At 44.8% G+C, this 25,332-nt stretch overlaps 1 protein-coding gene across 1 annotated transcript in view; it reads right to left on the reverse strand.

The window, feature by feature from the left end:
* CHRND (cholinergic receptor nicotinic delta subunit) overlaps positions 1–25,332 on the reverse strand; it is a 90,507-nt gene that overhangs the window by 39,793 nt on the left and 25,382 nt on the right. The window contains exon 5 of the mRNA XM_077487639.1: positions 18,477–18,632. Within this exon, the coding sequence (XP_077343765.1) occupies positions 18,477–18,632 (156 nt within the window). The remainder of the gene's footprint in view (positions 1–18,476; positions 18,633–25,332) is intronic.

Raw genomic sequence — 25,332 nt, forward strand, 5'->3', positions numbered from 1 at the left:
GCGGTTTTTATTTTTTGCGCTATAAACAAAAATAGAGCGATAATTTTGAAAAAAACGCATTATTTTTTACTTTTTGTAATAATAAATATCCCCCAAAAATATATATAAAAAATTTTTTTTCCCTCAGTTTAGGCCGATACGTATTCTTCTACATATTTTTGGTAAAAAAAATCGCAATAAGCGATTATTGATTGGTTTGCGAAAAAGTTATAGCGTTTACAAAATAGGGATAGTTTTATAGCATTTTTATTAATAATTTTTTATTACTTTTTTTTTTACGAGTAATGGCGGCGATCTGCGATTTTTATTGTGACTGCGACATTGTGGGGGACCCATCGGACATTTTTGACACATTTTTGGGACCATTGTCATTTATACAGTAATCACTGCTATATAAATGCAGTGATTCCTGTGTAAATGACACTGGCAGTGAAAGGGTTAACCAGTGGGTGGCAGTGTAGGGGTTAAGTGTTCCTAGGGGTGTGTTACTAACTGTGGGGGGGTTGGGCTTTCATTTAGTGTACACTGATCTCTGCTCCAATCACATGGAGCAGAGATCAGCATCACTAGTTGTTATGTAGAATGGAAAAATGTTGTTTATACAGCATTTCCTCCATTCGGCCGCTCCGTGAGATGATCGCGGGGATGCCCGCGGCGATCGAGTCCGCGGGTCCCGCGACCGGACTCACGGGGGTCCCGACCACCGATGGCACGGCGGCAACGAATATTGGACGTACATGTACGCCAATATGCCTGCCCGTGCCATTCTGTCGACGTACATCGTCGTGCGCTGGTCGGGAAGTGGTTAATAAAAAGGAAACATGTAAATCTTTGAAAAAAATAAAGAAAATATTAAAGTGTAGCTAAAGCGATTTTTGGATAGAGTAGGATAGGGGTTAATTCACCCTGTCTTTTTATCCTGGTGGCCATAGTCACCCAACTGTAAATGAGGGAAAATCCAAAATTCTGAGTTGTCACCAAAAATAGTAATAGTTTTATAACAGCTGTATTAAAGAGGATTTTTCCAACTTTGGAAATATTTTCTCTAACTCCTTGGTGACGTTGACTTGCAGAAACTGGAGAGTGCAAAATCTGGCGTAGCTCTGCATACAGTCCATCCAGAAATTATTCACAGCGCTTCACTTTTTCCACATTTTGTTGTGTTACAGCTTTATTCTAAAATGGATTCAATTAATCGGTTTCCTTAAAATTCTACAAACAATAACCCATAATGACAACATGAAAGAAGTTTGTTCGAAATCTTTGCAAATTTATTAAAAATTAAAAATGAAATAATCCCATGTACATAAGTATTCACAGCCTTTGCCATGCCACTCAAAATTTAGCTCAGGTGTATCCTTGAGCTGTTTCTACAACTTGATTGGAGTCCACCTGTAGTAAATTCAGTTAATTGGACATGATTTGGAAAGGCACACACCTGTCTATATAAGGTCCCACAGTTACCAGTGTATGTCAGAGCAAAAAACCAAGCCATGTAGTCCAAGGAACTGTCTGCAGACCTCTGAGACAAGATTGTATCGGGGCAGATCTGGTGAAGGGCACAGAAACATTTCTGCAGCAAAGTCCCAATGAGCACAGTGGCCTCCATCATCCAAATATAAGAAGTTTGGAACCACCAGGACTCTTTCTAGACCAGGCTGCCCGGGCAAACTGAGCAATTGGGAGAGAAGGGCCTTAGTCAGGGAGGTGACCAAGAGCCCGATGGTCACTCTGACAGAGCTCCAGCATTTCTCTGTGGAGAGAGGAGAACCTTCCAGAAGAACAACCATCTCTGCAGCACTCCACCAATCAGGCCTGTGTGGTAGAGTGGCCAGACAGAAGCCACTCCTCATTAAAAGGCACATGACAGTCTACCTGCAGTTTGTCAAAAGGCATCTGAAGGCCATGAGAGACAAAATTCTCTAGTCTGAAACAAAGATTGAACTCTTTGGCCTGAATGGCAAGTGTCATGTCTGGAGGAAACCAGGCACAGCTCATTACCTGGCCAATGCCATCCCTACAGTGAAGCATGGTGGCGGCAGCATCATGCTCTGGGGATGTTTTTCAGTGGCAGGAACTGGGAGACTAGTCAGGATCGAGGGAAAGATGCATTCAGCAATATATAGAGACATCCTTAATGAAAACCTGCTCCAGAGCACCCTGGACCTCAGACTGGGATGAAGGTTCATCTTCCAACAGGATAACAACCCTAAGCACACAGCCACGATAACAAAAGAGTGGCTACGGGACAACTCTGTAAATGTCCTTGAGTGGCCCAGCCAGAGCCCAGACTTGAACTCGATTAAACATCTCTGGAGAGATCTGAAAATGGCTGTGCACCAACACACCCCATTCTACCTGAAGTAGCTTGAGAGGTCCTGCAAAGAAGAATGGGAGAAACTGCCCAAAAAAAGGTGTGCCAGGCTTGTAGCATCAAACCTAAAAAGACTTGAGGCTATAACTGGTGCATCACCAAAGTGTTGAGCAAAGGCTGAGAATACTTATGTACATGGGATTTTTTCCGCATTTTACTTTTAATAAATTTGCAAAGATTTCAAACAAACTTCTTTTATGTTGTCATTATGGGGTATTGTTTGTAGAATTTTAAGGGAATTTATGAATGTTTTGAAATAAGGCTGTAATATAAAAAAAAGTTAAACTATGTGAATACTTTCCGGATGCACTGTAGAAACCAATCAGTTACCATGTTTTTTTTTTTTGTCAAAGCTTACTTGAACAAGCTGAAGTTAGAAGCTGATTGGCTACTATGCACAGTTGCACCAGATTTTGCACTCTCCGTGGTAATAAATCAACCACATGAGTCTACTGAGCAGTGAAGGGAAATCTCACCAATGGAACACAGACAGAAAACAAAAATCTGACAAGGATTTTAACCATTTCATACTCTATTCAAATAAAAAAATGTGGGTACAAAGAAAGGGTGAATGTCACCCAGGAGTTGAGTAATTAAATATTCAATGGGGGTTATTTACGAAAGGCAACTCCACTTTGCACTAAAAGTGCACTTGGATTGCAGTCGCTCTAAATCTAAGGGGTAGATCTGAAATGAGGGGAAGCTCTGCTGATTTTATCATCCAATCATGTGCAAGCTAAAATACTGTTTTTTATTTTCCTTGCATGTCCCCCTCAGATCTACAGCGACTTTACTTCCAAGTGCACTTGCAGTGCAAAGTGGATTTTCCTTTAGTAAATAACCCCCAATGACTCACAAGTTAGGTATTGTATATGCCTAAAAGGAGGATAAAAAATAAAAAAGACAGCTGTATGGTACAGACTGTGCAAAGCAGGCAATAGAAATAAACCAAGCAGTGTAATATGAAAAAGTTTAAGGAGAGCTAAAAAAAGGGCAATTGACATGGGTCAAAGAACATTACTAGGAGGCGAGCATAAGAAACTAAAAAGTGATGACTCATTGAGCCATACTAGATTTATAATTTAAATATGGGAGATAATGGGGAAGCGTCCAATTGATTTTGCAAAAGCACTGGCATATTCTTACGGCCAATCCTTCCATATTACAAATAGTGTCTCCTAGCCCCTTTATGGTGGCATGCAGAGCCCCCAACTTGAATGGCCTCCTAGTGCACTCTGAACACAAGAAGAACATTTCTGGTAATTGGCTCACTGACCTGCCCAAACTAACTTGGATGTACTACTGTGGCCATTGCCAGATATGCCCTTTTGTTGAAAAAATTCGGATGTTCACCGACTCGGATAGCTTAGAAAATTTTTGAAACAAAAACATGAATCAATTGCTCTTCAAGTAAGGTAATGTACATCATTGGATTTGCTTGTAAAAAATTATTCAAAGTGATAATTAAGAACCCATATCGGTGAGCACCTGAGAGACATTAAAAAACGTCCTGGGAAAGATGAGAAAAAAAAGGACAAAGAGAATCCCCTAGCTCAACATTTTAAGGAATTCCATGCAGGGAAGGTAAATGAAAAATACTGGATATATAATCTAAATACTTAGAATAAATAATTCCAAAAGACCGAATACCGAACTAAAACGTAAGGCTGGGTTCACATCATTATGAATTGGATGCAGATTTCCTTGCATCCAATTTGCATAGTAGGAGATTATGACCAGCTCTCTATGGAGTCGGTTCACACATCTCCGCAGTGGCTTTGGTGTAAATTGCACAGGAGCCCTGTGCGTCTTTTGGTCTTTTTCAGGTCCGAATTCAGCCCAAAATTTGAGCTGAAATCGGACCTGAAACGGTGAATCGAGAAGCACTGGACTCCGTTGTGAGCTACTGCGTGTTCTAGTGTGAACCAAGCCTAAAATGTTTCTATAGGATTCATTTTTATAGGTAAAAATTCTATCTGCAAATAACCTTAAAATTACACTTAATTTTGATCAATGTACTCTATAAGGTTATAACTATCACCTAATATATATTTGAAATATCTCCCTGTTCATGTATGAGATACAAGTTTATTTTTTTTTCTGAGATGCTGACCTGATCTCTCTTGAGGTGTATATATAATAAGTATGGCAGTAAAGAATTATGGGAAAATTGGGGAAAGAATATTCCTCTAATCTATTGTTTCTAAACTAGCTATAGTTGAAGGGTAATAAGAATATATCACCACTGGAGGGAGCTATAAGCTCTGAGAACCCTCAAATAGAGTGGGCTTTTCCAAACCATATGGTCTTCTGTGTATGTGTGTATAATATATATATATATATATATAAATATATATATATATGTATACATTTTTTGTGTTTACTGAAGTGATGATAATCTAACACAAGAGGGAGCCTATAAAATAGTGAGTATGTAAGAAAAATCTGAATAATCCTTCCCTGTTCTGAAGAAGTCTGCTAATTGGCAGACGAAACGCGTCAATGGAGTGACATCATCACACCCGGATATGGAACCAGTGTGTCCCCATGCTGATCCACACACACCAACGGAACAGTACATAGCTGGCCGGCTTCATACATCTTGTGTGACAATACCTCAGCATTTTGGATTGAGGAATCAGAGAGATAAACAGCCATATCAGCTTGGCCTTCTACTGCAACAAGAAGACTGGTCAACTCTGTGAGAAGTGCTGTAAACCTGAGCTGTACAAGCATGGTGGCTCAGTAAGTAGATACACTACATAGTGGTAGAACGATTACCCACAGCTCTGCTTTTATCTGCTTTGCTCCCTTCCAGTCTGCTTATATCTATGCCTCTCACTATCTATATGCATGAATTGCTTATCACCAGCTTGCTAATTTTGACTGCTTTAAGGCTAACGAGATACAGTGCCTTGAAAAAGTATTCATACCCCTTGACATTTTCCACATTTTGTCATGTTACAACCAAAAATGTAAATGTATTTTATTGGGAATTTATGTGATAGACCAACAAAAAGTGGCACATAATTGTGAAGTGGAAGGAAAATGATAAATGGTTTTCCATTTTTTTTACAAATAAATATGTGAAAAGTGTAGTGTGTATTTGTATTCAGCCCCCTATACTCTGATACTCCTAACTAAAATCTAGTGAAACCAATTGCCTTCAGAAGTCACCTAATTTGTAAATAGAGTCCATTAGTGTGTAATTTAATCTGTAATTCAATCTCAGTATGAATACAGCTGTTATAGGAAGCCCTCTGAGGTTTGTTAGAAATCTTAGCAAACAAACAGCATCATGAAGGCCAAGGAACACACCAGACAGGTCAGGGATAAAGCTGTGGAGAAGTTTAAAGCAGGGTTAGGTTATAAAAAAAAATATCCCAAGTGTTGAACATCTCACAGAGCAAACCGCTATGTGTGACAGAAAACTAACACTGAGCACTCCATCCCCACCGTGAAACATGGTGGTGGCAGCATCATGCTGCGGAGATGCTTTTTCTCAGCAGGGACAGGGAAGCTGGTTAGAGTTGATGTGAAGATGTATGAAGCATGGATGAATCACATAAAATCCAGATAAATGCATTTACATTGTTGGTTTTCAAGGCACTGTATCACTCCTAAATACCTACTAACGCCACCTACCGGGAAATTGGCACCTGAATGGACTCTTGTAACGAAGCAGTAAGCAAAGATATGACTGAGTAGTTATGCTGTAATTACAGCCCTACACATAATTCAGTTTAAAATCTTTATTGCTAATTGTCTTCTCAGGATGTACTTGGCTGAATTGCACTTGGATTGAGACATTACCTGCTGTTTGCTTTTCACCAAAGGAGTCATTACTGGATTGAGTTGGATTGATGTATGTTTCTGATGGAACACAAGCAACCAATGCAATCATATTGCAATACACAGGTTTGCGCCTTTTAAGCAATTATTGACAGCATAGATATACGTCCAATATATGTTCTTTAATTTGGAGCGCTATATATATATTTCAGTTAAGGGAGTCCTCACTTTTCAAGCGTTTTAGAGCTAAAAATAGCGCCTGTAAGTTGCCTCTCACTATTGGCGCTTTACCGCTAACGTCGGCACTGCCCCTGTGTGTAAGTACCTTAAGCTGCTAAATTTCTCAGGTGGCCATCTGTTATCCTCTATCACACTGAGAAACAATCCAGATTGGTTTTAGATTACTGATTGTATGCTTTGTTGTTGTTTTTTAATTCTTTGGAAGGTGTTGTATTTTTCTAAGTGGATGTAATTCTATAAAGTTTTCATTAAACTTTTTTCATACTACACTGCTTGGTTGATTTCTATTGCCTGCCTTTTTTTCTTGTTTAACCACTTCAATACTGGGCACTTTCCTCCCTTCCTTCCCAGGACAATTTTCAGCTTTCAGCGCTGTCACACTTTAATTGACAATTGCGTGATCATGTAACACTGTACTCAACTAAATTTTTATCAGCTTCTTCCCAAACATATAGCTTTCTTTTGGTGGTAATTGATCACTAGTGATGGCCGAACGGTTCGCCCGGCGGTCGTTTCGCGGCGAATTTCCGACTTTCGCCGTCCGCGGGTTCGAACGCCTTTTTCCGTCGTTCGCCCCGGCGGACTTACGTGTTTAATGTATACAAGAACTTTAACCTTTCGTGACACGTTTATCATGTGTTACAGGACAACCAATTGAGACATGACAGCTCATGGACACTTGGACATTCCCCCTAACCTATAAATACACCCGATCCGGTGGCCATTTTACATTCTTTCTTCTGTCACTGTAGGGAAAGGATCCTGTGTGGAGTAGGGACAGAGAAAACGCTAGCTATTTGGTACACAAAAGTTCTTTTCAGGACTGGTATAGGTGTTAGGTCAGCAGCCTGAGTTTCTTTTGTCAGTTTAGATAAAGGGACAGAGCGCTGTATGCTGCTATTTTAGGGACAGCTCAGCCAGATTAGTCTTTCTTCATCATCATCATCATCATCATCATTAGCTGTTACTATCAGGTCCACAAAAGAGCTGTTCCAGCTAATCGTTCCAGCCTACTCTTTTTTGCCAATTTGTATAGGGACAGGCAGGAAGCAGTGTGTCAGGCAGTGAGGATAATTTTAAAGACTTGCTGTTACTATTAGTTCCACAAAGGTTCTTTTCAGGACTGGTATCAGTGGTACGGTAATAGGCTTGTACACGTATAATATTCTTTCTTCCAAATATAGAAAGAATATTATACTTGACTGCTGCCCTTCTGCTGCAGTCTGCTAATCATTCACAACTCACTTGTTCCACAAAGCTCTTTATCAGGACTGGTAACTTGGTCTGTCTAGGGTGCTACGGTACATAGGCTTGGGTGCGGTACAGTCTGCTGTTCTGTAAGGACCGCTATCGGTCCACAATACATAGGGTTGCCGTGCACTACTGCTGACCGCTGCCCTATACTGCAGCAGTCCTTCATTGGTATAGGGACTGACGTACAGTCTGCTAATCACTAACACACAACCTGCTTGGTCCACAAAAGTTCTTATAAGGACTGGTAACTTGGTATAGGGTGCTACGGTACATAGGCCTGAGTGCGTTACAGTCTGCTGTTCTGTAAGGACCGCTATCGGTCCACAATACATAGGGTTGCCGTGCACTACTGCTGACCGCTGCCCTATACTGCAGCAGTCCTTCAGCGGTATAGGGACTGACGCACAGTCTGCTAAACACTAACACACAACCTGCTTGGTCCACAAAAGTTTTTATAAGGACTGGTAACTTGGTATAGGGTGCTACGGTACATAGGCCTGAGTGCAGTACAGTCTGCTGTTCTGTAAGGACCGCTATCGGTCCACAATACATAGGGTTGCCGTGCACTACTGCTGACCGCTGCCCTATACTGCAGCAGTCCTTCATTGGTATAGGGACTGACGTACAGTCTGCTAATCACTAACACACAACCTGCTTGGTCCACAAAAGTTCTTATAAGGACTGGTAACTTGGTATAGGGTGCTACGGTACATAGGCCTGAGTGCGTTACAGTCTGCTGTTCTGTAAGGACCGCTATCGGTCCACAATACATAGGGTTGACGTGCACCACTGCTGACCGCTGCCCTATACTGCAGCAGTCCTTCAGCGGTATAGGGACTGACGTACAGTCTGCTAAACACTAATACACAACCTGCTTGGTCCACAAAAGTTCTTATAAGGACTGGTAACTTGGTATAGGGTGCTACGGTACATAGGCTTGAGTGCGGTACAGTCTGCTGTTCTGTAAGGACCGCTATCGGTCCACAATAGATAGGGTTGACGTGCACCACTGCTGACCGCTGCCCTATACTGCAGCAGTCCTTCAGCGGTATAGGGACTGACGCACAGTCTGCTAAACACTAACACACAACCTGCTTGGTCCACAAAAGTTTTTATAAGGACTGGTAACTTGGTATAGGGTGCTACGGTACATAGGCCTGAGTGCGTTACAGTCTGCTGTTCTGTAAGGACCGCTATCGGTCCACAATACATAGGGTTGCCGTGCACTACTGCTGACCGCTGCCCTATACTGCAGCAGTCCTTCATTGGTATAGGGACTGACGTACAGTCTGCTAATCACTAACACACAACCTGCTTGGTCCACAAAAGTTCTTATAAGGACTGGTAACTTGGTATAGGGTGCTACGGTACATAGGCCTGAGTGCGTTACAGTCTGCTGTTCTGTAAGGACCGCTATCGGTCCACAATACATAGGGTTGACGTGCACCACTGCTGACCGCTGCCCTATACTGCAGCAGTCCTTCAGCGGTATAGGGACTGACGTACAGTCTGCTAAACACTAATACACAACCTGCTTGGTCCACAAAAGTTCTTATAAGGACTGGTAACTTGGTATAGGGTGCTACGGTACATAGGCTTGAGTGCGGTACAGTCTGCTGTTCTGTAAGGACCGCTATCGGTCCACAATACATAGGGTTGCCGTGCACTACTGCTGACCGCTGCCCTATACTGCAGCAGTCCTTCATTGGTATAGGGACTGACGTACAGTCTGCTAATCACTAACACACAACCTGCTTGGTCCACAAAAGTTCTTATAAGGACTGGTAACTTGGTATAGGGTGCTACGGTACATAGGCCTGAGTGCGTTACAGTCTGCTGTTCTGTAAGGACCGCTATCGGTCCACAATACATAGGGTTGCCGTGCACTACTGCTGACCGCTGCCCTATACTGCAGCAGTCCTTCATTGGTATAGGGACTGACGTACAGTCTGCTAATCACTAACACACAACCTGCTTGGTCCACAAAAGTTCTTATAAGGACTGGTAACTTGGTATAGGGTGCTACGGTACATAGGCCTGAGTGCGTTACAGTCTGCTGTTCTGTAAGGACCGCTATCGGTCCACAATACATAGGGTTGACGTGCACCACTGCTGACCGCTGCCCTATACTGCAGCAGTCCTTCAGCGGTATAGGGACTGACGTACAGTCTGCTAAACACTAATACACAACCTGCTTGGTCCACAAAAGTTCTTATAAGGACTGGTAACTTGGTATAGGGTGCTACGGTACATAGGCTTGAGTGCGGTACAGTCTGCTGTTCTGTAAGGACCGCTATCGGTCCACAATACATAGGGTTGCCGTGCACTACTGCTGACCGCTGCCCTATACTGCAGCAGTCCTTCATTGGTATAGGGACTGACGTACAGTCTGCTAATCACTAACACACAACCTGCTTGTTCCACAAAAGTTCTTATAAGGACTGGTAACTTGGTATAGGGTGCTACGGTACATAGGCTTGAGTGCGGTACAGTCTGCTGTTCTGTAAGGACCGCTATCGGTCCACAATAGATAGGGTTGACGTGCACCACTGCTGACCGCTGCCCTATACTGCAGCAGTCCTTCAGCGGTATAGGGACTGACGTACAGTCTGCTAAACACTAATACACAACCTGCTTGGTCCACAAAAGTTCTTATAAGGACTGGTAACTTGGTATAGGGTGCTACGGTACATAGGCTTGAGTGCGGTACAGTCTGCTGTTCTGTAAGGACCGCTATCGGTCCACAATAGATAGGGTTGACGTGCACCACTGCTGACCGCTGCCCTATACTGCAGCAGTCCTTCAGCGGTATAGGGACTGACGTACAGTCTGCTAAACACTAATACACAACCTGCTTGGTCCACAAAAGTTCTTATAAGGACTGGTAACTTGGTATAGGGTGCTACGGTACATAGGCTTGAGTGCGGTACAGTCTGCTGTTCTGTAAGGACCGCTATCGGTCCACAATACATAGGGTTGCCGTGCACTACTGCTGACCGCTGCCCTATACTGCAGCAGTCCTTCATTGGTATAGGGACTGACGTACAGTCTGCTAATCACTAACACACAACCTGCTTGTTCCACAAAAGTTCTTATAAGGACTGGTAACTTGGTATAGGGTGCTACGGTACATAGGCTTGAGTGCGGTACAGTCTGCTGTTCTGTAAGGACCGCTATCGGTCCACAATAGATAGGGTTGACGTGCACCACTGCTGACCGCTGCCCTATACTGCAGCAGTCCTTCAGCGGTATAGGGACTGACGTACAGTCTGCTAAACACTAATACACAACCTGCTTGGTCCACAAAAGTTCTTATAAGGACTGGTAACTTGGTATAGGGTGCTACGGTACATAGGCTTGAGTGCGGTACAGTCTGCTGTTCTGTAAGGACCGCTATAGGTCCACAATAGATAGGGTTGACGTGCACCACTGCTGACCGCTCACCTATACTGCAGCAGTCCTTCAGCGGTATAGGGACTAAGAGTTTTGTCACAGGGTCATTTAAAAAATGACATGCAGAGGAAGAGGCAGGCCCTTCCGCAGGGGTGGTAGGGGTAGGGCAGGAGCAACAGGCTTGAGCCAAAGTGGGAAGTTGCAGAAGGTGCGTTCAATTACTTTAAAGGATGCACCAGACTTGGTTGAGTGGCTCGCTCAGCCTTACTCTTCTGCACCCTCCTCATCCTCTCGATCTGCACCCTCTTCTTCACTCTCTGCTATGTGCACCCCCAAAGACACTACCACCAACAACACGACCACCACCACCACCACCACATACCTTCCGCTTGAGTCACTGGAATTATTTTCCGATCCATATCAAGAGGACATTTCTGATGCGCAGCCACTCTTGGTATTGGATCAGGAAGAGGAGGTAGCAACAAGCGCTACTCAGCAGTCTGACGCCAGTACCCAGATCAGCCCAAGGAGGAGGTTGGTCCCCGGTGTTGCTGCCTACTCTACTTATAGCGGTGGGGAAGGTGACGTTGATGATGACGTGTCTAGTGATGTCACGTGGGTGCCCACAAGAGAGGAAGAGGAGGGGAGTTCAGAGGGAGATATGGACCAGCAGATAGGGAGGAGAAGCAGCAATGACTTACATTGCACAGCAGGGACAAAGCAGACTGCAAATGTATCAGGAGCGAGTCATCGACCATGTACGGTCACATCTGGCGCTCCCAGGACACCGGCACATGGCTCCGCAGTGTGGGCTTTTTTTAACGTGTCCGCTGCTGACAATAGCGTTGCCATCTGCAATCTTTGCAGTCAACGCGTTAGTCGCGGTAAGCCCAATACTCACCTAGGGACGACCGCCTTAAGAAGGCACATGAGCAGCCATCACCGAGCCCAGTGGGAGCAACGGAACACACAAAGCCACACTGCAGGCTCTCACCGTCCAGCCTCGTCTTCTACTTCTCCTTCTCCTCTCTCCTCACAATTGTCCTCCACTCCACCTTCCATCACGCCAAGCTCACATTTTTCTGCAAAAAGGCAGGCTTCCGTGGGCCTAATGTTTGAGCGTAAAAAAATGATGACGCCGGATAACCCTCTTGCCCAACGGTTGGCGGCTGGCTTGTCAGAACTCATAGCCCGCCAACTACTGCCATATAAACTGGTGGACTCGGAGGCCTTTCGCAAATTTGTGGCCATTGGAACACCACAATGGAAGGTCCCAGGAAGGAAGTATTTCTCAGAGAAGGGCATCCCAGAGCTATATGGCCATGTTCAGCGGCAAGTGAATGTATCTCTGGCACACAGTGTCGGTGCCAAGATACATCTGACCACAGACACGTGGTCTAGCAAACACGGGCAGGGAAGGTATATCAGTTTTACTGCCCACTGGGTGAACCTTCTGACGGCCGTCAAGCATGTAACCCGTGGCACCCGTGTAGATTTGGTTTTACCGCCACGGATTGCATGCAGGCCTGACTCTTCTTCTCCTCCTCCTACTCCATCCTCCTCCCTCTCCTCCTCAGCTGCCTCCTCCTTTTCCGCTGCTAGCGTCTCTTCCACTGCACCGCCCAAGCTCCCCAGAACCTATTCCACATGCCAGGTGAGACGTTGCCATGCCGTGCTGCGTCTGTTGTGCCTGGAAGCAAAGAGCCACACTGGCCCGGCACTCCTTTCAGCTTTGCGTTCACAGGCAGATGAGTGGCTAACACCGCTCAATTTGACAGTTGGTAAAGTGGTGTGTGACAACGGTGCCAATCTGCTTAGCGCATTGAAACAGGGCAAAATCACGCACGTGCCGTGCATGGCACACGTCTTAAACTTGGTCGTGCAGCGATTCCTTGTCAAATACCCTGGGGTCCAGGACATCTTGCGGCAGGCAAGGAAAATCTCGGCCCATTTCAGAAGATCTTACACGGCCATGGCTCGCCTTGCTGACATTCAGCGGCGACACCATCTGCCGGTCAGACGTCTTATTTGCGATTGCCCGACGCGATGGAACTCAACCTTCTATATGCTTGATAGGCTGCTCCAGCAGAAACGTGCAGTTAACGTCTACCTGTATGAACTCTGCGAAAGAAACGGTTCTGGGGAGCTGGGTTTTTTTTCACCGCGCCAGTGGCTGCTCATGCGCGACACATGCAGACTTCTGCGGCCATTTGAGGAGATCACCAAACTGGTCAGTCGCAGCCATGGCGCCATCAGTGACATGGTACCTTATGCCTTCTTTCTGGAGCGTGCATTGCGTCGTGTCATTGATCAGGCTGTGGAGGAGCAGGAGCGGGAAGATGAGGAAGTCGCAATGCTGGATGAATTCCCAGGGGGGGCTACTCTATCTGAGACAAGTCAACAACAGGAGTCTGATGAGGAGTCAGAGGAGGATGGTGCCGGGGCGGATGAGCAGGAGCAAGAAGAGCATGCTTTAAACCTTTCTGGGATCCCTGTTGTGCGAGGATGGGGAGAGGAGAATGAAGAGGACGACATTATCCTGGATGATGAGCAGGAGCCAGGCCACCACACCGCTTCCACTTTAGTGCAAATGGGGGCCTTCATGCTCCAGTGTTTTAATAGGGACCCCCGTATAAAAAGCATGAGGGTCAAGGACCAGTACTGGGTGGCAACGTACTTAGACCCCCGGTACAAACACAAAATGGCGGAAATGTTACCGCCGTCGCAGAGGGCTGTCAGAATGCAGCACTTCCAGGCCTTGCTTCGAGAAATGCTGCATTCTGCTTTTGCGTGCGCTGGCAGAGGAGCAATTCCCACTCCCAGAGAAGGATTTGCGGGTACCAATCCAACAGCGCCTGCAAGAAGAGGCCGGTTTGAAGATGTGTTGGTGACTTCGGATATGAGGTCATTCTTTCAGCCGACCCATCGACAGGTGTCATCCGGATCCAGCATCAGGGAACGCCTAGACCGTCAGGTGTCCGACTACATTGGGTTAACGGCCGATGTGGACGCTCTGAGGAGTGATGAACCCCTAGACTACTGGGTGGGCAGGCTTGACCTCTGGCCAGAGCTTGCCCAATTTGCAATCGAACTGTTGGCTTGCCCCTCATCCAGTGTCCTGTCCGAAAGGACGTTCAGCGCAGCAGGGGGGATTGTGACCGATAAGCGTACTCGCCTAGCTCACCACAGTGTTAACTACCTCACATTTCTAAAAATGAATGAGGCATGGATCTCGGAGGAATTCAACACATGTGATCAGTAGACCATGTATATGTCTATAAACAATTTTTGGAATCAAGCACACAGACCTTCTTAATTCATTTGGCTCACTTCCCTGACCCAAAAAAGCACACCGTACTATATGCCCCTACCCTCCTCTTTGAAGAGGTTGAGCGGTGTCATATTTCTACTGGGGCTGCTTATTATGAGGGGTTCCCACCATCCCTGTGCTGTGCTGACTTCCTCCTGGGTGTTCTTATTATGAGGGGCTCCCACCATCCCTGTGCTGTGCTGACTTCCTCCTGGGGGTTCTTATTATGAGGGGATCACACCATCCCTGTGCTGTGCTGACTTCCTCCTGGGGCTGCTTACGGTGCTGCTGTCAGCGCTGTATGTCACGGAGCTGCTGTCAGCGCTGTATGTCACGGAGCTGCTGTCAGCGCTGTATGTCACGGAGCTGCTGTCAGCGCTGTATGTCACGGAGCTGCTGTCAGCGCTGTATGTCACGGAGCTGCTGTCAGCGCTGTATGTCACGGAGCTGCTGTCAGCGCTGTATGTCACGGAGCTGCTGTCAGCGCTGTATGTCACGGAGCTGCTGTCAGCGCTGTATGTCACGGAGCTGCTGTCAGCGCTGTATGTCACGGAGCTGCTGTCAGCGCTGTATGTCACGGAGCTGCTGTCAGCGCTGTATGTCACGGAGCTGCTGTCAGCGCTGTATGTCACGGTGCTGCTGTCAGCGCTGTATGTCACGGAGCTGCTGTCAGCGCTGTATGTCACGGAGCTGCTGTCAGTGCTGTATGTCACGGAGCTGCTGTCAGCGCTGTATGTCACGGAGCTGCTGTCAGCGCTGTATGTCACGGAGCTGCTGTCAGCGCTGTATGTCACGGTGCTGCTGTCAGCGCTGTATGTCACGGAGCTGCTGTCAGCGCTGTATGTCACGGAGCTGCTGTCAGCGCTGTATGTCACGGAGCTGCTGTCAGCGCTGTATGTCACGGAGCTGCTGTCAGCGCTGTATGTCACGGAGCTGCTGTCAGCGCTGTATGTCACGGTGCTGCTGTCAGCGCTGTATGTCACGGAGCTGCTGTCAGCGCTGTATGTCACGGAGCTGCTGTCAGTGCTGTATGTCACGGAGCTGCTGTCAGCGCTGTATGTCACGGAGCTGCTGTCAGCGCTGTATGTCACGGAGCTGCTGTCAGCGCTGTATGTCACGGTGCTGCTGTCAGCGCTGTATGTCACGGAGCTGCTGTCAGCGCTGTATGTCACGGAGCTGCTGTCAGCGCTGTATGTCACGGAGCTGCTGTCAGCGCTGTATGTCACGGAGCTGCTGTCAGCGCTGTATGTCACGGAGCTGCTGTCAGCGCTGTATGTCACGGTGCTGATGTCAGTGCTCTGTATTACGGTGCTGCTGTCAGTGCTCTGTATCTCCTGCACCCTCTTGTTTGCCTACCCTGGTCCCTGACCTTCCCTCTCCTCCATTGCCTTCATTAGCTCCATAGTCCTGAATTGTCAGAACAATTTCCCAAATAAAAAAAAAATGCTTGTAGTTATCGATCCCAAATTCACCTCATACATGTATTATGCTATTGTCCAGGTGGTGGGACTACGTGCTACCCCCTAATAATTACCCCGTGGCCGCAAATTCGACCTAAAGGTTTGCGAAATTCGCCTCCCATTGAAGTCAATGGAGCCCGCGGCGAACGGTCGTTTTCGCGAACGTTTGTGTCCGTTCGCGTTTCGCGTTCGCGAAACGTCCCGTCGGAAGTTCGTCCATCACTATTGATCACCACTGGGGTTTTTATTTTTTGCTAAACAAACGAAAAAAGGCTGACATTTTTGAAAACAAAAAAAAAAGTTTTTCTTTGTTTCTGTGATAAAATTTTGTTTTCTCATTCACTGATGGGCACTGATGAGGCAGTACTGATGGGCACTGATGAGTTGGCATTGATGGGCATGGATGAGGAGGCACTAATGTGTAGAATTGATGGGCACTGACAGGCGGCACTGATGGGCACTAATAGATGGCACGGATAGGCAGCACTGATGATGAGGTACTGACAGTCATTACTGATGGGCACTGATTGGCATCTGTTTAGGGCACTGACAGGTGTTACTGATGGGCACTGATTGGCACTTTAGGCACTGACTGGCATTTTTATGGGCACTGACTTGCATCTGATGGGCACTGATTTGCAGCTGTGGTGGGCACCTCTGATGGGGGCTGCGCTGATAATCAAACCAATCTATTAACCTTCTATGAGGAGGTGAGCTGCCATCTAGATAAAGGAAGGCCTGTAGACATAGTGTATCTGAATTTTGCAAAGGCATTCAATACAGTTCCTAATAAATAATTACTGTACAAACTAAGTTCTGTCAGCATGGACCAAAGGGTGAGTACATGGATTAAAAACTGGCTACCAGGTCGAGCCCAGAGGGTGATGATAAATGGGGAGTACTCAGAATAGTCTGGAGGATGGGATAAACAGCTCAATATCAGTATTTGCAGACGATACTAAGCTAAGCAGGGCAATAACTTTAATACAGGATGTGGAAATTTAGCAAGAAGATCTAAACAAATTAATGGGGTGGGCAACTACATGGCAAATGAGGTTTAATGATAAAAATGTAAAATAATGCATTTGAGTGCCAAAAATATGAATGCAATCTACTCACTAAGGGGAGAACCCCCTAGTGCAGGGATATGCAACTAGCGGACCTCCAGTTGTTGCAAAACTACAAGTCCCATCATGCCTCTGGGTGTCATGCTTGTGGCTGTCAGAGTCATGCTATGCCTCATGGGACTTGTAGTTCTAAAACAGCTGGAGGTCCACTAATTGCATATCCCTGCCCTAGTGCAATGCCAAGCTGCTGCTAACAAGGCCAAATAGCACAAATTTTGTACAAATATTGAGAATAACCTATGAATAAATGTTTAAATGTTTCTCTTATAGTACAAAGTTTCCCGCGAAATGCACAGGCCACCTGCTCTGTTCTATTTAGGGCTCTTTCAAATGGGGCGGATCCTTGCTTCTCCACACCGTGGACATCCGCTTGCTCAGCGGGGATCAGCGGGGACCCGTCAGAGCGCCGCTCTCCCCTATGGGAGATCGGATGACGACGGACCGCAGAGTCCGTCGTCACACGATCTGATCCGATGACAGATGGAAAAGTAGGTTTTTCCTCCGTCACACTTTTTCGGATCACAGTGGTTTGGATGTCAGCGGACATGGAGCAAACGTTCAGGTCCACCTAAAAAACTAACAGGCGGACCTGAATGGATCATTCATGTGAAAGTGGCCTTAGGCATGACCAGCACATCGGGACCAGCACATCCTGGACCAAATAACAGTAATTGCGATTATAACCTGATATAAATGCAATGTGTGTTTTAACCATTTGTTACATGAAAAATAAAGATAATTATATTTTTACCTCTTAATATATGTGTTTATTGAGCCCTACAAGGTACATTTAATGTCCCACTCCACCCTAACATTGCTCTTTGACTTTTTCTACAATTTGGGATGCTGCCTGTGTAGGGCTATAATTGCTTCACATCCAACCTCTACCCTCATTCAATCCCAATAGAGATAAGTCTGCTCCTCTTAAATCATTCCCTATAACAGTGTTCTCCAAACTGCAGCCCGGGTGGCCAGATGTGGCTCTTTGTGTCCATCCACTGACACAAATGATGGGGCACCATTCCTCCAACTGACACCAGTGGTGTGGCACGATTCCTCACACAGACAGCAATAATGAGCTACTATTCCTTCCCCTGATACCAACATTGATATTAACAATGGGGCACTATTATTCCCACAGAAACCAACAATAGGGCATTATTCCTCCCACTAAAACTAATGATGGGACATTGTTTACTCCCACTGACGCCTGGCCCTTTTCTACTACCACTGACTACAGTCCGGCCCCCTAATGTCTGAAGGACAGTAAATGGACCTTTTTTTTTAGAAACTTTGGAGATACCTGCCCTATAATATAAAATGAAATATCCCACAGCACAGGGAAGTCTTTACAGTATAATGACCAAAGCAGAATTGCAGATTCAGGAACTCAAGCACTTACTCACATGTATAGGTAGGTAAATAAAAAAATAAAAAAGAAGCTTTATAACCCCTGCATATTTTCTTTGAACTATAATAAATAGAACCCCCAACATAACTGGCTATAACCGAACAAATCTAACCACCTGAATTTCAGAGAGCAGTTCTGCCAATCAAATGGGAAGTAGTTGACATTGATGGAGCATGGTGTTTGGAATATGGCAGGAGGTAGCCAGTAGATGTAGCCATCACTACGAATAAGGACGTTGCTGTAATATGCCACTTCAAAGTTACCGTTGTTGCTAAAATGAAAAGAAATCTTGTTGGTGTTCAACATTTGATAACTGTGAAACTTTGCATAAACATTTCAGTAACTAAACTGATGACAGATTTAAAATATAAAATGTCAGACACTTGTTTTGCATGTAAGTGGTATCGCATTTGTCAAAATGTATTCCTTAATGTGCTCAGATGGAATGTGACATACACAAAGAAAAATGGAGCATCTTGTAACAATGCTATTCAAGCAATGAGAAAACAATGTCCTGATGATTTTACGGTGATTGTGTACCCAGAACAGGGAAATTGTCCATTCATTTCTGTTGTTTTAATTATAAAATTATATTGATAGCATCCATTGTGATTTTATAACTGTTCATCCATTTTATTTCCATTTCATACAGTAGTGCTTGTAACTCTCTGGGTGCATTACAGTTTTCCTGATCACTAAAATAATATAAACATTCTTCAGAAGAGTTGGGGGGGGGGGGGTCACATAAAGCCACCAGGTAGGGAAGATGCACCCATGGTGCCCATAATGCTTTTACATCCTACCCTGTGCCTGCTGACCTTATCTTTGCTGCATTCACACCTGACCAGAACAATTTCCATGTGTTTTTATTTTAGCCTTTTTGCAAGCGTACTACAAGCAGGGACGAGCGTGCACCCCCCCCCCCCCCATATCCTAAACCATGCCAAGCCACACGCCCTGAACATAGGAGGGGGGATGCTTTGGGGCAGGGGGCTTTGACCCCCCAAAGTACCTTGTCCTCATGTTGATGGGGAAAAGGGTCTCTTCCCCACAACCCTGACCAGTGGTTATGGGAGTCTGCGGGCGGGGGCTTATCGGAATCTGGAAGCCCCATTTAACAAGTACAGCAAAAGACAGGAGGTAGTGGATTCCTGGTGTGGATCTATTGACAATCACTATGTCCGCATCAGCCAAAGGCTCGCGCCGCCTGACAGCTCTGCCATCTGACAGTTCTTTAAAAAATAAGGAGTGGTGCCACCTGGTGACTTCACCGGTTGGCACGGGACCTTCATTGTTTAAGAACTGTGAGACGGCTGGAGCCTTCCTTTGGAAGTGGATTTGTGTCAATGGGTAAGTGCAGCTTGCTTCTAGGTTCATTCCACTTGTGTTTCAGATATTTCTGAGATCATTTTAATTTCAACTTATTGTGTAAACTGCAGCATTATGCTGTTCATTATGTAAAAAAGAGATATTCCCAAAGAGCAGTTGAGCCCCGGAAACACTTCTGTTTCTTAGTGATTATTCAATCATTTCTAGATGTCACAGATCAGCATCAAATCAGCATGGATTCATGAAGTATTGTTCTTGCCAAACCAATCTACTAACCTTCTATGAGCATCTGAGTTGCCATCTAGATAAAGGAAGGTCCATAGACCTGGCGTATCTGGATTTTGCAAAAACATTTGACACAATTCCCCATAAACGTTTACTGTACAAAATACAAAACTTTGTTTCTGCATTGGGAGCTGCGATGAGTACAAAGGGGGATTTCTTGTCCCCTGCTGCCCCCATCTGCTCTTTAGTGCAGGTGGGGCCACCTACACATCGGCGCCATGTGCATGCACCAGCCGCTCAATGTCTGCGATTTTGCGGCGTTGTTACGGCTGCACGCATTGCACCATCTGGTTGACCTATAGGAGTGCTTGTGCACTTTCCTGTCATCCACACATGACGTTGGGGGCGGACCCCCTTGAGCCCTTCCTGGATATAACTTGGAGTTTTAGCACTGCATGGATTCATTCCTTCATTTGCAGCTTTTGCTTTCACTGAACACTCATGCTTGTGGATGCCCCTTATTGGAATCTACCACTGATGCAATTATACACCTATCTCACTCAGGTACACTCATTGGTTTTCCTCAAGTGCTCACCTGTAGCTTGTCTTTGACCACTTTGACTTTCCCCCATATTTGCACTTCATTTCTTTTTCAATGCTTTTTGCTCACTTTCTTTACTTCGACTCATGCCATTCTCTGGTGTTTCTCCACCTCATTTTCCTATAGTCCTTTGTCCATGCCATTCATGGCTCTAGTCTTATATTTTATATATAGAATTGTCCATGTTATTACTCTTATATTCTACCTACTACTTCAGATTATCTGATATACCCCTTTATGTTTACAGTCAATACTTACCATGGACATAGTGAGACCAATAGGGATACACATTTCCCATCCATGAAATGCTTTCCCTCCAGTCTGCCCTGTGTGGGGGTTTCTTCTGGCTCTGCCTCCTCAGCTCCCTTGTGATACATTTGCTGCCACTGTCTGAAGGCTTCACATTTGTTGGCTCGGCTATGTGTAGTGGTGAGTATGGGGCCTCCATTTATTAGACCCCTCTTACCCTCTGCCTTTAAAATTCCAAGTATTTACCATATACCAAATTATATCCTTTCGCCTTAGATACAATTCATACATATCTACCCCTGAAGAGCGAGCTGGGACTCGCGAAACATGTCGGGTACACCTGATGTTGTATGTTATGCGACTGTTCATACACAATTGTACTACCACTACTACTACTACTATTACTACTACAACCAATTGTATTCAACACAGTTTTATGTACCTTGTACCAAGTGGCTTTTTTTGATGACAATATGCTTGTAATATTTTTACTGAATAAAAACATATACTGTACTTACTCTTGTTACTTTTATTGGCTTAGTGGTGCTCACCTCATCTAAAGTCCCAGGGCGAATTTCTCCTTTTTTGTACTGTACAAAATAAGGTGCGTTGGCATGGACCATAGGGTGAGTACATGGATTGAAAACTGGCTACAAGGGCGAGTTCAGAGGGTGGTGATAAATGGGGAGTACTCAGAATGGTCAGGGGTGGGTAGTGGTGTCCCACAGGGTTCTGTGTTGGTAACAATACTATTTATTTTGTTCATAAACGACCTGGAGGAAGGGGTAAACAGTTCAATCTCTGTATTTGCAGACGATACTAAGCTAAGCAGGGCAATAACTTCTCCGCAGGATGTGGAAACCTTGCAATAAGATCTGAACAAATTAATGGGGTGGGCAACTACATGGCAAATGAGGTTTAATGTAGAAAAATGTAAAATAATGCATTTGGGTGGCAAAAATACGAATGCAATCTATACACTGGGGGAATCTAGGATGGAAAAGGACCTGGGGGTCCTAGTAGATGATAGGCTCAGCAATAGAATGCAATACCAAGCTGCTGCTAACAAAGCATACAGAATATTGGCATGCATTAAAAAAGGGATTAACTCCAGGAATAAAGCAATAATTCTCCCACTCTACAAAACTCTAGTCCGGCTGGACCTGGAGTATGCTGTCCAGTTCTGGGCACCAGTCCTCAGGAAGGATGTAGTGGAAATAGAGCGAGTACAAAGAAGGGCAACAAAGTTAATAAAGGGTCTGGAGAATATTAGTTATAAAGAAAGGTTGTATTGGGGGGGAGAACCTCTGGGGAAAGCTAGGATGGAAAAGGACCCGGGGGGTCCTAGTAGATGATAGGCTCAGCAATGACATGCAATGCCAACTTGCTTCTAACAAAGCAAACAGAATATTGGCATGCATTAAAAAGGGGATCAACTCCAGAGGTAAAACGATAATTCTCCCGCTCTACAAGACTCTGGTCCAGCCGTACCTAGCATATGCTGTCCAGTTCTGGGCACCAGTCCTCAGGAAGGATGTACTGGAAATGGAGTGAGTACAAAGAAGGGCAACTAAGCTAATAAAGGGTCTGGAGGATATTAGTTATGAGGAAAGGTTGCAAGCACTGAACTTATTCTCTCTGGAGAAGAGACGCTTGAGAGAGGACATGATTTAAATTTCTAAATACCTTAATGGTGACCCCACAATAGGGATAAAACTTTTTTTGCGGAAGGGAGTTTAACAAGACATGTGGCCACTCATTAAAATTAGAAGAAAAGAGGTTTAACCTTAAACTATGTAGAGGGTTCTTTACTGTAAGAGCGGCAAGAATGTGGAATTCCCTTCCACAGAGGGTGGTCTCAGCGGGGGGCATCAATAGTTTAAAAAAACGATTATATAAGCACCCGAACGACCGCAACATACAGGGATATACTATGTAATACTGACATATAATCATACACATAGGTTGGACTTGATGGACTTTTTTCAACCTCACCTACTATGTAACTATATGTCACTTGCAGCTTTATCACCATATGGTCTTCCATACCTTGCTGCTGCACAGGACATGGAGGTCTAGGCATTACGACCTCACCCCCTCATTTATAAAGCAGCTATATGGCCAGTCCATGTCCAGCCTGTCAAGCAGCCTCACTATTTAGCTGTGCTCAGGGCCAGGCCAACACCCGTTGCCTGAGTAATAGAGTAATAGTAATAGTCAGCTGAGTGGCGGTTGTTGCTACCTCCTCTTCCTGATCCAATGCCAAGAGTGGCTGCGCATCTGCAATGTCTTGTGATGGATCGGAAAATAATTCCCGTGACTCAAGCGGAGGTTATATGGTGGTGGTGTTGGTGGTAGTGTCTTTGGGGGTGCACACAGCAGAGAGTGAAGAAGAACGTGCAGATCGAGAGGATGAGGAGGGTGCAGAAGATTAAGGCTGAGTGAGCCACTCAACCAAGTCTGGTGCGTCCTTTGACGTAATCGAACGCACCTTCTGCAATTTCCCACTTTGGCTCAAGCCTGTTGCTCCTGCTCTACCCCTACCACCCCTGCGGAAGGGCTGACCTCTTCCTCTGCCGGTCATTTTTTTTTAAAATTACCCTGTGACAAAAGTCTCTAGAGAAGTGCAGTATGTATGTGGAAGAAGGTATATAACACCCGCTTCAATCTGTCTTTTTGGGGGGCCACTGGTCTATCACACCAGTTATAATACTTTTTTTAAATTGCGTTTGTCACTCTTTGTAGTATCGCTGCAGAACCGCTCAGCAGTCACACAGTGGAAATGCACTATACTATGCTTTCTATATTTGCAAGTATTTTATACGTGTATTACACCCCTATATACTGCACACCAAATAGTACACCTATACCAGTCTTTAAAAGGACCTTTGTGGACCTAATAGTAGCTAGCTAGTAGCTAGTGAATTGCAGACTGTCCCTGCTCCAAACACCAAACTGTCCCTCCCTACACTGAGAAACAACAGCTGCAGAATCGGTCAGAAACAGCAGTGCAGTGCACTATAATATGCTTTCTATATTTGAAAGAAAGTATATTATACGTGTACAACCCTATATACTGTACACCTATACCAGTCCTTTAAAGGACCTTTGTGGACCTAATAGCTAGTGATTTGCAGACTGTCCCTGCTCCAAACACCAAACTGTCCCTCAGTCCCTACACTGATAAAAGACAGCTGCAGAATCGGTCAGCACTCTGCAGCACAGCAGTCAGCAGTGCACCATAATATACTTTGTATATTTGAAAGAAATTATATTATACATGTACAACCCTATATACTGTACACCTATACCAGTCCTTAAAGGGACCTTTGTGGACCTAATAGTAATAGCTAGTGATTAAACTGACTGTCCCTGCTCCACACAGCGTCCTGTCCCTACACTGACAAAAGACAAAATGGTCACCAGATCAGGTCTATTTATAAGGTAGGGGTATGTCTAATTGTCCATGTGCTGAAATGTCTCAATTGGCTGTCCTGTACCACATGATGGATGTGTCATCATGGGTCAAAGTTCTTCACAATGTAAATGCATATGTCCGTTGCGCGAACAGCGCCAGAAGTCCGCCAGTTTGGCGAATTAGGAACGAGCAAAATTTGCAGGAAACCGACCGCCGGGCGAACCGCAAGGCCATCCCTATATGGGATTGTATGATATTTTTATTTTATTTTATTTTTTAGTGGTTGAACTGGATGGGCTTGTGTCTTTTTTCAACCTGACTAACTATGTAACTATGTAACAGTTCCCAAAAAATGTATAGTAAGTGACAGTATAAATGTGTTTGTATACACAGGATCCGGCATCAGGTACAGAAAAACTGCCAAAAAAGGAAAACCTTTTTATTAGAAGGAAAATTATAAATAAAAATGAAAAATCTTATTGCTATCTTATTATCCCACTTGATGATCATATTGAACAGTTAACAGATAACCTATGAGAATGGATATTCATTGCTCCCTTTGTGAGCACGACTTTAATAGAATTGTTGATTTTTTTGTTTTTTTTTCTCCCTAGTGGGCGCACATTTGACCCTCTGAGGATCAGCTTATCCCTTTTGTTCACATAATTTACTAAGCACTTCACATATTGGTTTGTCTACTGTTCTCAGGACCATATGGGCTACTACAAGTTATATATCTGTTCAAGGTATATGTTTGATATAATTAATAAATAAAGTTTTTACTCACCAAGTCGCTTACTCTTTCACTGTTTCACATTTATTTATGTACACATATTACCTTCTATACTTACTCACTGATTTATCCACTAGCCATTACTCCTAAGCCCTATGGTGGTGGGATCAGTACCTACATAAAGTAGATCGTGCCCACTTTCTAGAATACACTGTTCAATATAATCATCAAGTGGGATAATATAGGAATATGATTTTTCATTTTCATTCATATTTTTCTTCTCATAAGAAATCTTTATTTTTATTTTTTGGTTGTTTTTCTGCGCCTGATGAATGATCTGTGTATACACACACATTTATACAGTCGCTTATTATAACTTTTTGAGGAACAGTTGGCTACAGGTGGCCCTATTGCTT

This window comes from Lithobates pipiens, unplaced genomic scaffold (assembly GCF_037356315.1).
Source record: "Lithobates pipiens isolate NorthernLeopardFrog02 unplaced genomic scaffold, aLitPip1_a1.2 Scaffold_18, whole genome shotgun sequence".
Classification (NCBI taxonomy): Eukaryota; Metazoa; Chordata; class Amphibia; order Anura; family Ranidae; genus Lithobates; species Lithobates pipiens.